Genomic DNA, 13041 nt, shown 5'->3' on the forward strand with positions numbered 1-13041 from the left:
CTACAGACGACTCCTTCTATCAGTTAAGCGGTAACAAACCAAATTCAAACTGAGCCCTGCTATACTGAATTAACTTCGTATCCTATTTGTATATTTTTCCCCAATACAATATGTCTCTTCCCTTTAATTAGATGAGTTCCTTATTTGTATTTGTTTGCCCCTCTTTTTGCCCAAGTTGTTTCTCTAACCTAGAATCCCTCTACTTTCTTTTTTTGGCAGGTGTGTGTGTGTGTGTGTGTGTGTGTGTGTGTGTGAGATCCCAATCCTGGGATTTTCTCCAAACACTCCCCTTAAGCATCTCCTCTTCAGCCTTCATCATTGATTCCTCCTTGGCTTTCTCTGTGGTGTTTTACATTGGGACAAAATGATCTACTGGCAATTCTGCCTTCCCAATTGCACTCTAAGCTCTGTACAATTTAGGAGTCTGGCAGGAATAAAATTCCCCTCATGATTTTTTTTTTGTTTGTTTGTTTTGGTACCAAGGATTAAATGAGGGGTGCTTAACCACTGAGCCACATCCCCAGCTCTTTTAATATTTTATTTAGAGACAGGGTCTTGCTAAATTGTTTAAGGCCTTGCTAAGTTGCTGAGGCTGGCTTTTGAACTCATGATCCTCCTGACTCAGCTTCCTGAGCCACTGGGATAACATGTGTGTGCCACTACTTTTCTTCATTGATCCTTTTATCTTTATAGTTCTAGCTTTAACATTTCTAAGAAGGCCTCCTTAATTTCTGTCACCTATAATAATGATGTCTCTTTTTCCTATTCCTAATTCCTCTAAATATCTATTAGAAATAATAAAGGCTAAATTCTGCTGAGCTGAATTTATTGTGTGGTGCTAAGGATAGAACCCAGTGCCTCACACATACTAGGCAAGTGCTCCACCACTGAGCTCCAGCCCCAGCCCCTACAGTGACTTTTTCTTTGTCTGGGATTTTACAGTTTTCTCCCCAAGGATTCTAAACTATGCTAAAAAAATGAAGGATAATGCCACAAAAAAGCCAGACCAAGAGGACAGCATGAGAGAGAATAAGAGCTCTTTCTTTTTACTGAGTATGACGCTAGGGTATATACATATCTATCTGAATTCTTGCAACAATCCTGTGAATAGCCTCCATCTTACTAAAAAGGAAGAGATACTGGACTGAGACCACAGCAAGTGGCTGAGCTGGGGTTTGACCAAACAGTTGCCTTCAACACTAGCACAGTACTTCATGTTGCTTACCACCTTGGTGTAAGTTCCCACTTAATCACTATCTTCCACGGATGTTCAATTATTAAAAAAAAATTTTTTTTTTTGTGTGTGTGTGTGTGTGTATGGGGGGGGTACTGGGGACTAAACCTTTGCTACTGAGCTACAATCCCAGCCCTTTCTTATTTTTTTTAAATATTTATTTTTTAGTTGTAGTTGGATATAATATCTTTATTTTATTTTTAGGTGATGCTGGGGATTGAACCCAGGGTCTTGCATGAGCTAGGTGAGCGCTCTACTGCTGAGCCCAGCCCCCTTTCTTATTTTTTTAAGACATAGTTGGTCTTAAAAAATTGCTGGGATTATTAGCTGTGTACCACCATATCTGGCTCTTGCTCTTTCTTATGGTGTCCTCTTGGTCTGGCTTTTGTGTGGCATTATCCTTCATTTTTTAGCATAGTTTAGAATCCTTGGGGAGAAAACTACAAACTCTCAAAGAAAAAGTCACTACAGGGGCTGGGGCTGCAGCTCAGTGGCAGAGCGCCTGCCTAGCATGTGTGAGGCACTGGGTTTGATCCTTAGTACCACATAATAAACAAATAAATGCATTCTGTCCATCTATCAAAACACACACACACACACACACATCATTGTAAGCCAGGTGAGGTGGTGCACACCCTGTAATTCCAGCAACTCGGGGGAGGCTGAGGCAAGATGATTATAAATTCAAGCCCAGCCTTGGTAATTCAGTTTCAAAAAAAAAAAAGTATTATAAAAGCTTATTATTATTAATGCAGTGTCCACAAACCTGATTTGCAAATACACAATGCTTGTCACAGCATTACTATATTACCATAAGACATATTATGGAGTTTCAAATAAGACATACAAAACTCTAGAAACCAATATACCTAGAATGATACATACAAGGTAAGGAGAGGCAATGCAAAATGAATTCTTAAATAAAACCATGTTATGTGTATATATAAATATACTACAGGAAACTTCACCTTTATGCATAGGTAGAAAGAACCTATCAAATGAAATGGAATTCCATGCATGTATGAGTTTGTCGGGATAAACCCAACTATTATATATAACTAAAATGCTCTAATGAAAAAATAAAAATAAAATGATACACATATAGCAATTGAGGGCTGACATCATACTCAAAGATTGTACCTTGAGATGTCCAAGCCTGGGGAATGGTTCCATATACATTCAAAATGAAGAGGCTTATATCATGAATCATCTTACTTAATACTTACAATTTTCCCCTATAAATTTCAGTGTCAACCAAATCCTTGATTTAACTTGGGTTCTTTTGGGATCACAAACAATAAGAAGATTAAAGCCAAAGAAGATAAATTAACAATTTAGCCTTGAAAAAACCCCCAAATTTAGTGGCTGTATATCCTTTAAATGGATTAAAAGAAATGAGGGATTAGGGGAAAAAAAAAAAGAATTAAAAACAGGGATTTTTTGAAAAACAAACAGGGAAAGCCAGGTGTGGTTGCACACACCAGTAATCCCAGCTACTTAGAAGGATAAGGCAGGAAGTTTGAGGCCAGCCTGGGCAACTCACCAACACTCTATCTCAAAAGAGCTGGGACTGTGGGTTCAGAGATAGAGTGCTTCTAGGTTTGATCTCTAGTACAGAAAGAAAAGAAGGGAAGGAAAGAAAAAATACAAAGGGGAAAAAGAATAATAAACTATGTAAAAGCTCATAAACAGGTTAACATAAGAATAAGGTCAGGCACAATGGTGCATGGCTAGAATGCCAGCAACTTGGAAGGCTGAGGTAGGAGGATCACAAGTTAGAGGCCAGCCTTAGTAATTTAGCAAAGCTCCTAGGAAACTTAGTCTGTCTCAAAATTAAACAAACAAAAAACAAATAAAAATAAAATGCCTGGGAATGTAGATCAGTCGTAAAGTGTCCTTGGTTTCAAGTCCCAGTAAGTGTACACACACACACACACACACACACACACAGAGAGAGAGAGAGAGAGAGAGAGAGAGAAGAATAAGAGAATGAGACAAGTGTTCAATCCCAGCACCAACCCTCAACACATACACATACAAAGAATGAAAAACCAAAACAGATGTTTATCTATTTTGACAACCAATGAATGCCGGATCACCCATGTGAACTGGGGGAATGATGGAGACACTGTACCACAGTAGGACAGAGATACACCTGTATTTTATAATCAGGTTTAGTGAGTTCAGTGAGACACACTAGAGAAAAACAACTAATAATTATAGGACTAGAACAACTGACATACCTAGGAAAGATTAAAAGCTACAGATTAATCTTTAAAAGATTAAAGCTACAATGCATGGCCTAGCAATGACTAAGTGGAAATATATGAATAGTCAACACCTTCATGAAGTTGTAAAACCCAAGCCAGGCAGGCATGGGGGAGGGAAGGGAGAGTAGAGATGTGGTGTAGAGGCCCAGCTATAATACAGGTGGATGAGAGGGAGTTCCAGGAGATGAGAGAGTGAAATGGAAAACAGGAAAATTTCTATAGAATAATTGGAAAAAGCTGGACCAATATTTGGAGGGTGGCGCTTTTCTCCCAAGAGAATGTGTGAAAGTTTAGTCCCTTGGGAGGGCTAAAAGTTGACCCATTGGACATACGTCTTGTCATCTTGCTACTCATTCTCATTATATGTAAGCATTTGAGACAGGTCTAATAGAAACAAAAACAGGGGAATTTATCATAACAACCCTCACTAAACAGAATTAAATGCAAAGATATCCCCATGCTAAAAACATATTTACTAAACAAGTGGGCCAGATAGAATACATGCTTACCTATGGGCTCTCAATCACAAGACATTAAGTTTTTCCTGACATTTTAGGCTGACTAACCTCTTCCTTGTCCATAAATGGTTCTAGGGATCTCCCAGAGATAAATAAATCTTGAAGCAAAGGAAAATGCCAGACAAGCAGCTAAAACTATTGTTCTCTAACACACACACACACACAGAGCAAAACTTGAGTTCACACAAAACATTGAGAATTAATTTCAATCTTACTGTCCCATATCTCTAAGGAATATTCCAGGAGCTTCTAATTTACAAGTGAATCACAAGCCTCCCCCAGATCAAATTATTTTGGAATTCAGAGTATTCAGAGTCTCTCTCTAGCCCTCAGATGGAAAAGGAATTAACTTTTATTCCTTTTGCTATGGGTTAGAGGCCTAGTACTTTGGTTCTTTGTGGCAGGAGGTCCTTACCCCCATAGGACAAATTATGTGAACCTTGCAAGCATAATATAGGTCACTCTGCAAACCTGCTTATCATTTTGACCATTCAAGTAAACAAAACAACTAGAGGAACTATTTCTTAAGAAAGCATAGCCAAACCTAAGACAGGCAAGATAGGAAGGGAAATACAAATGTTAGACCTCCCCAGGTGATCCCACGTAGCCTCAGTCTTAAATATTACCTATGACTGGTTCCAAAATACATATTTAGTCACAATCTTTCTCCTGAATTCTAAACCCTGCTGCCTGGGCAACATTTCACTTAATGTCTGATATTCCCAATTTTCTTGCTTCTACCTTTCTCAGTGTTTTGTACTGACCCCCAACAGAAGCCAGGGGGGCACATGTGAAATCCAAGCAAAGGTGAACATGGTGGTGTGTGGCTATAGTCCTAGCACTTGGGATGCTGAGGTCAGAGAATCGCTTGAGCCTGGGAGTTTGAGGGTGGCCTGGAGACACAATGAGAATTTATCTCAATAACAAACATACAAACCCCAAGCTAGACCATGTTACTCATCTGTCAAATTCTTCCAAATTCTCCATTTCCTATGGCTTACTTAGCCTTGCATGCTCTGCTTCTGTGACACATACCTCTTACCAGTCTTCCCTCATTGATTCTGCCTACCTACTCTGGGCTTCTGGCTGTTGCTTGATTATGCCAAGCATGTTCTCACCCCAGGGCTTTGCACTTATCGCCTCAGCTTGGAATGCTCTTGTCAGATAGACACTTGGCTCATGTCCTTGCTTTCTTCAGATCTTGGCTCAAATATCACACTATCAGAGAGGCTTTACCACCCACATAAAACAGCAACCCTGATCACTCTACCACTCCTTATTTGCTATATGTCTCTTTGTAACATTCATATTAAATAGTTCTTTAAATTTTGTTCATATCTCATCCCCTACCTTTACTAGAAATATAATTTTTAATAATTATGAGGACAGGAATGGAACTTCATTGTGTTGCATGCTGAATCCTACTGCCTAAAACAATGCCAGGCCCTTGAATGATGCTCATTAAACATCTGTTGAACGAATGATTTCATGCACTAGAAATAAGACTTCCTTCTACTGATGAGATCTAAATTCATTATGTAAAATAATTAATTACAATATAATGTGATTAACTTGAGTAGGGGAGGGAACTGGAAAGGAATGTGACACCTGAATGGGGTTTTGATAAGCAAATAAGTTTACCAGAAGAAAGAGGTGGCTCACAGGACAATCTACACTGAGGGAACAGTTAACCCAATAGTGTGAAATAGCATGGTGTACTAAAAACAAAAAAACAAAAGTCAATCATTTATTTCTGGAACATAAATTTTAGAAGGGAAAGTAGTCTGGAAATTAGGCTGGAAAAGCAGATAAAAGGCTACAGGCTGGGGTTGTGGCTCAGCAGTAGAGCACTTGCCTAACATGTTCGAGGCCCTGGGTTCGATCCTCAGCACCACATAAAAATAAACAAACAAAATAAAGGTATTGTGTCCAACTACAACTAAAAAATAAATGTTAAAAAAAGGCTAGAGAGGTAGATATAGCTCAGTGGGAAAGCATCTCGGTTCAATTCCCTGTACAGGAAAGGTGGAGCGGGGTTGGTGGGAAGGGAAGAAAGGAATAAAACAAAACAAAACAGGAGAGGGGGAGAAGAATATAAACAAACTTAATAATCAGCACAGCAAAGAATGGATCTTGGTTAACAGGTATGGAGCTAGGGACTGAGACTGGAGCTCAAAAGATCAGCAAGGAGAAAGCAGTGAATCTGTACTCATACAGAACCCATATAAAATGCTTGAAAAATAGAGCAGAAAACCAAGAAAAATAAGGACAAATTTCTACTATCTGATATGGCATTGAGTGAACTACCACATCAGAGAACCCACAAGAACAGGATCTACCACCACTGACAACCTACCCAGAGATGAGTGATTGATGATGTGCAACTATGCCTGCAGCAATCCTCAGGCATTGAAGCTCTACCCCACCTGGCTAACTGGTAACTGGTGGAGATTTAGAGGGCAAGAAAGGTAGAGCTGGATCCTACGAAGACAGGGAGTTAAACATATAGTACACAATAAAGAGAGTGAACCCAGCCTAGAAATGGAGACTGAAAGATGCAGGATCTAGTTCCAGTTTTGGTTCTGTCTCTTCAAGAATCTCCACCTGTACTTGATTTTTTTCATGACACTCCTGAGTTTGCATCTTTGCATCCTCTTCACATGTGGGGGATTTTGTTGTTGTTGTTGTTGTACCCCAGTACAATTGAACCCAGGGCCTTGAGCAAGCAAGGCAAGTACTCTACCACTAAGCTACTTACCCAGCCTTTTGAATTTTTTTAAAAATCTTTATTTACTTAATTAATTAATTTTTTATGTAGTGCTGAGGATCGAACCCAGTACCTCATATGTGTGAAGCAAGCATTCCACCGCTAAGCCACAACCCCAGCCCCCAGCCTTTTAAATTTTTATTTTGAGATAAGGTCCTGTTAAATTGCTGAGGCTAGCCTCGAATTTGTGATCCACCTGCCTCAGCCTCCATTTTGTTGGGATTACAGGTTTGTGCTGCCATGCCTATATTTTAATTTTACTATTATTGGTGGTGCTGGCAACTGAACCAAGGGCCTTATGTATGCTAGGCAAGCTCTCTACCACTAAGCCACACCCCTTCCTGCTATTTTATTTCTTAGATTAGCAATCTCATTACTCTCTAACAAACTTTTGAAGTTCAGGATGTTAAAAAATGTGAGTTTTTCCAGTAGTGGAATAATGCATAAAAATAATGAAATTATCATTTTGTTTTTTTTTTTATCTATTCAGTTACAGTTCCTAAAACAAATCTAGTGGGATTACTTTTTTTTTCCTCTAGTCTGTTTATTTAGAACAGTATGAGACACAGAGTAGACATTCATCAAATACTTGTTGAGTAAATGTGTAAGAAAGTTAAGCAGTGTATTATGTTCTCATTATAACTTACTGTATCTGCAGCAGTGAGATTAATACCCAGTCCTCCAGCTCTTGTGCTTAACAGGAACACAAAGATGTCATTCCTGTAGAAAAGGGAGGAACATGTTAAGAGGAAAAACTGAAAAGAAAAAAATAGAATGTGGGAAGAAAAGAGAGGTCTCTGAATACAGAACATGGAATCTAGTGCTGGAAAGAGTTTTGGTGGTTATCAAGGCCTGCTGATATTCCCTTAAAACACTACACAAAGGTGCACTATTCCTAAAATAAAATGATGGGAGTCACCTTCTAATTTGAACAGAAACTTGCTGCCCATCAATATCTAATTGCTCAGCACACAAGTAAAAACGTGTAGCAAATATACTAGAAAAATAATGCTACCATGAAGTAGAGACCTCTTTCTCTTTATGAACTAAGAGCAAATAAATCAGTATTCCCTGATGTTTTCCTTAGGAATCATGAATTCCAATACTTTGGAAACTTATGATCATTATAGCAAAGAACTCATTTTAAGATGAAGAATATAAGTCCCAGAAAAATGAACTGAAGTCAGACTAAGACCTAGGCTATGTCATCTATGTATAAAATTGAATTTGGGATTAATTCTTGATGATAGGCTATAATTAAAGGGCTTTTGGATGTATGCCAACACAGCTCTTGTGTGCATGCGCGCGCGCGCACACACACACACACACACACACACACACAGAGTTAAAATTTTCTTCAATTTATACCCCAAGTCCTTTTAAAGAAACAGAATTACAAACAAACCAATAGGTTACACCATCACTCATTCAGGCAACAAATAATTACTGAATACAGTATTTTCTAGGAACAAAGCTCATGCCAGATTACAAGGAACAGGATTCTGACTGTAAGATTTATCTTAAATAAGGAGGGGCTCAGCTATAGCCCAGTACTATATCTTAAGATCATCATACACTTTCATGTTCTTATCCTAGATTATATTCAGAACATTTCTGAGGGAAAGGAACTGCATCATACCACTAAGTAAACCTGAAAATCCACTAAATCAAGTTGCCAATCCCCGTTCTTCCTAGCTGTAGTGAGGAATACAACTAGATATTCATTCAGATCAGGGTTAAACTGCAGGTCACACTTATTCTTGGTCATGAAATAAGTTTGGTGGATCTGGATGCATTTAAAAAAATAAAGACTAGATTAAAAAATTTTCTAGTGCATTACAGCCACAAGGGTACCATTCTGTAAAGTTTTAAACATGGTATATAGGTACTAAATCACAATGTAAAACAAATATTATTATGAGGTTTTGGAAAAAAAATAAAAACATACTGACATCAGGATGTTCCCATCCCTTCAGCCTATTCTTCCTTAGTGAAGTCATTTGACTGCAGAAATCAGGATATCATGAATATAACTGAAGTGACTAACTGATGACATCAACATCAAATATGAATATCAGTGAAGGAATGAGCTATTCTGAAATAAGCATCCTGATTAATCATTATATTGGTCATGATAGAAATTAAATACAACTTTCCTAGAGGGAGGCATGGATTATAAAATGTCTGCAGAGCTTGGTATTCCTAGGAAAGTTCTACTGTTGTGTGTGTGTGGGGGGGGTGGGGGAGCAGTGCACAGGAGTGCTGGGGATTGAAGCCAGAGCTCTTTTTAGCCTCCGGAGTTGCTGGGATTATAGGTATGTGCTACCATACCTGGCCTGCTTTATCCTTGAAATCTTTCGAAGAACTTTTTTTGGGTTTGTTTCTTTTTCTTTTTTTAAATCACTGTTGCTTCTATAGAGTTGGGGACTAAACCCTGGATTCCACAAAAGGTAAGCATATACTCTACCCAACTAAGCTAAAACCCTAACCTCTAATCTTGAATTTCATAATAAAGTTTTCAAAAAAATTTTTACTGAATTTACATTCTCTTTTATGATTGAATCATACAGAGAAAAAAACTTTTTAGGGCCCTATTAGTGTCTCTCTCACTCTGGCACCGAGATTATTGCATATTTCTTCTTCTGCTTTGGTAAGTACAGAGGCAGGGGGTGAGAGGCTTCTCTAATACTTGTGTGAGAGGTGACAGTCTTCCAATGGCCAGGACTTTTTTTTGGTAATTTTTGAAGAAGCCCAGTATAAGAACATGGGTCAGAGTGGGATGAGGGAAACACTGGAATGGAACAAGGAGGTAGACAGAAGACAAAAGAAAAGTGTGGAAGCAGAAAGAAAGGCCATTTCCCATAGTCTAAGGGAAATCAGTTGGAGATGTAGTAGCCACTTACAAATAGGGCTATAAACATAAAAATACTGGTCAACGCAATGTAGATAAAAAGAATTCTAAAAAAATTAGAAATATAATGGTAGAAAAGGCTTCTTTTAGATACAATTATGTATTGAGAAGATGCCCTTTGATGATGTACATGTATGCTACAAAGACTGGCTGCATTCAATGTTATTTTATTATACTGTTGTGGAAAATAAGAATTATAGAAGTCTTGGGTTGGTATAATCAAAGATATCAGCTTCCATTCTGGATTATTTATAACAAAAATATATAGATTAAACTGCTGAGAAGTTCTATTATTCTTAATAAATCCAGTATTTATAATGTGAGTTAATGTTTTGAGAATTCTGATTAAATAGAAGAAAACAAAATTCTGGAAGGCAATGGGGGTGGTCTGGGTGCCCTCTAGAGGCTGAAAAGGAATCTCTCTCAGGGTTTCTGTCGAAAGAGGCCTCAGGTTTCTGGGTGGTCTGTATAGGAGCCTGTGAAACCAAACAACAAAGACCTGCTTAGGTCTTACTCTCACATCTTTAAGGAAGACTCTCAACCAAAGTGTCCAGGCAGTGCTAGTTACCAAAGACTACAGTAAAGGCTTGTTGACTGACTAAAAAAGAACCAGAATGAAAGAAGATATTGGATCTTTATAACACTCTTACCAAAAAAGAGAAACCCATGCTACAGCCACTTTTTCTCATATGTTCTAAAGGGTCATCTTGAATGGTCAGAAAACCATGGTAGGGGAATAAGTAGGGGATCCATTTAAAAAAAGTTCATGGGGTGAGTAAGTGAAGTAAGGGCCAAGGCACCAGAGTGCAAAGACCTTGTGAATGGCTTCTAGGATCATGCTCTGGTCACATGTTCTGAATGTTGCCCAGTCAGGACATCCTGGCCAAACAGTCTTTAGTCTCAGTCAGACTTTTTCCTGGAAGGATCCCTCATAAATAAATCTTGTATGAAGGGAATGTAAATGGCTTTTTATAGGAGTTCTTGTTTACTCTGGCTGACCTTTGAGCCACAGGGCTTTCCAGTTGAAACTACACTTTTTTCTTTTGATGTCTTTTCATTAATAATAATAAAAATATTTGGCAAGACATGGCTTTTTGTTTTCAAAAACACCTGCCCTTTTCTGTATATTGGGCTACCATTGCCACTTAAAAGCATAAGCTGAGAGGGGCTGGGGTTGTGGCTCAGCGGTAGAGCACTCGCCTAGTACGCGCGAGGCCCTGGGTTCGATCCTCAGCACCACATAAAAATAAATAAAATAAAGCCATCGTGACCAACTACAACTAAAAAACAAATAAATAAATAAAAAAAATGTATAAGCTGAGAACTCCTTCCTGATTTGGAGGGGTCAGTTTACTAACCTTCTGGTCAGCAGAGGCATATTCAGAGAACATACATGAAAAGCAGATTATTTCTGAGCCATAGCCTCAACTCTAAGAATCTAGCTAATAATGCACAAATAGACCAGAAGGCACAAATAGTCTCTTTTTTCCTCCTAATCCTAGATACAGGGTGAAATGATGGTACCCAGATGTTGAATCATAAATTATCTGCTTTGATAATTAAATAACTCATAAATAACTCACTATTATCTTAGTAATTTTCAGTTATAGAGCCTGGAGGCTCAAGTAAGGTTTCCCAGTTAACGATGTGCAAATATTTTTACTAAGCAGAGATAGTACAATTTAGTGGTAAAAATACTTTTTTTTTTTAAGAGCTATGTTTTCTAAAACTACTATGCATTTCCAGGACTGCCCAAATAAGTGTTTCACAAATTAATCAAGAGACTGTAGATGTAATAAATTAGATATATCTACTCTTTTTATTTTTCCATTAAAAGGTTGTAGCAGGGCTGGGGTTGTAGCTCAGTGGTAAAGCGCTTGCCTAGCACGTGTGAGGAACTGGGTTCAATCCTCAGCACCACATAAAAATAAATACATAAAATAAAGATATTGTGTCATCTACAACTTAAAAAATTAAAAAAATAAAAGGTTATAGCCCAGTTTTCTGGAAATGAATTGGTTACAAGAACAGCTCTACAACTTGGAAGCCCAATCTAGCTCTGATTAGAGTCTAAATCAATAGAACTTTTCTGCAAAGCAACTATCTGCATAGAATCTTAAAGGCTTATCCCTTCACCTAGTGATTTCCTTGTTTGAATCTATGAAAAGAAGATAATTTGAAATAGTGACAAAGTTTTATATGCAAAGATATGGTCTTAAAAGTAAGAAGATAAAGTAAAAAGGGTCTGGGAATGTAGGCTAGTGGTAAAGTACCCCAGGTTCAAACCCATAGTACCAAAATATATATAATAATGATTGCAAAGAACTTTAAAAGATATGTAAAAAATGAGATCCTTAAATGAACACTATCAAATATACTAGTGGGAAGTAAACGGAGAACTGGTGAAATAACTATTACTTAATGGCTTTTCTTATAACAATGTATAAACCTCATACAACATACCAATAATGTGTCTATGTGATGAGAAAAGAAAGACTTCCTAGGGAACTGCATACTCTATAATACACTATCTATCTATCTATTTATTTATTGTACTGAGGCACTTTACCATTGACCTACATCCGGTCTTTTCAGTTTTTTATTTTGAGACAGTTGCCACAACAAGGTGGTGGGCTAACAGGCACTGCTATGCTTATAAGTTTCAAATCAATTCTGAAATCTGATTACTTCTGCTAAGTAAGAAATTATGTCAGTCTATCTCCACAGCTACTCCAAGGTAACAAACTGAAATAGTTTCAAAGTGGATCTTCCCTTCCACTGTTGGCTGAACAGCCATCTGGAATTCTTGTGTGCAGTTTTAACTTAGGAGTTATCAGCCTAACTGGGTATATACTGTAAACCAAAACATCAGGCTATGACTCTTCACCTCCATTGTAAAGGACAGCAAAAATGGCAATGGCAAAAATTCTGAATCAGAAGAGGCACTTTTGTTGAGCTATGGATGTCTTCTATCTTAAACTGTTTTATATTCGAGTTAAATCATGTTCTAAAACACAAATAAAATTAAAAATTGTAACATAAATATAAATGGCTATGTGCTTAATTTTCTTCCCAAGAATTAATAATTATTAGTTAATTGGCCATACAATTAAAGGTCAGAAAGTTAAAACTATTCTGATTTAGACATTAAGATCTACTTTATTTTTCAATTCTCCAGGTTTAAAGAAGAAAATTAAGGGTGAAGTTCAGCAGATCTGTCATCAATGAAGTTTGGCTTTCTCTGTGGAGAAAGCAGTAACCAGACTCTGCTTACTTAAGAACCAGCACTTAGGATAATTATGGCTCTGTAAACCATCAGCATTCAGCAGGTGGTATTTGAA

General features: G+C 37.7%; 1 protein-coding gene and 1 non-coding gene across 4 annotated transcripts in view; one reads left to right on the forward strand and one right to left on the reverse strand.

Annotated features, from left to right (window-relative positions):
* The window catches only part of Ino80 (INO80 complex ATPase subunit), a 129949-nt gene that overhangs the window by 12077 nt on the left and 104831 nt on the right, over positions 1-13041 (reverse strand). For all 3 annotated transcript variants that reach the window (XM_071608095.1, XM_027925365.2, XM_027925358.2), the window contains exon 29: positions 7437-7509. In XM_071608095.1, the coding sequence (XP_071464196.1) occupies positions 7437-7509 (73 nt within the window). The remainder of the gene's footprint in view (positions 1-7436; positions 7510-13041) is intronic.
* Positions 10870-10942, forward strand: Trnat-agu (transfer RNA threonine (anticodon AGU)). Its single transcript has one exon. It is a non-coding gene; the product is annotated as a tRNA-Thr (tRNA).

This window comes from Marmota flaviventris, chromosome 2 (genome assembly GCF_047511675.1).
Source record: "Marmota flaviventris isolate mMarFla1 chromosome 2, mMarFla1.hap1, whole genome shotgun sequence".
Lineage (NCBI taxonomy): Eukaryota > Metazoa > Chordata > Mammalia > Rodentia > Sciuridae > Marmota > Marmota flaviventris.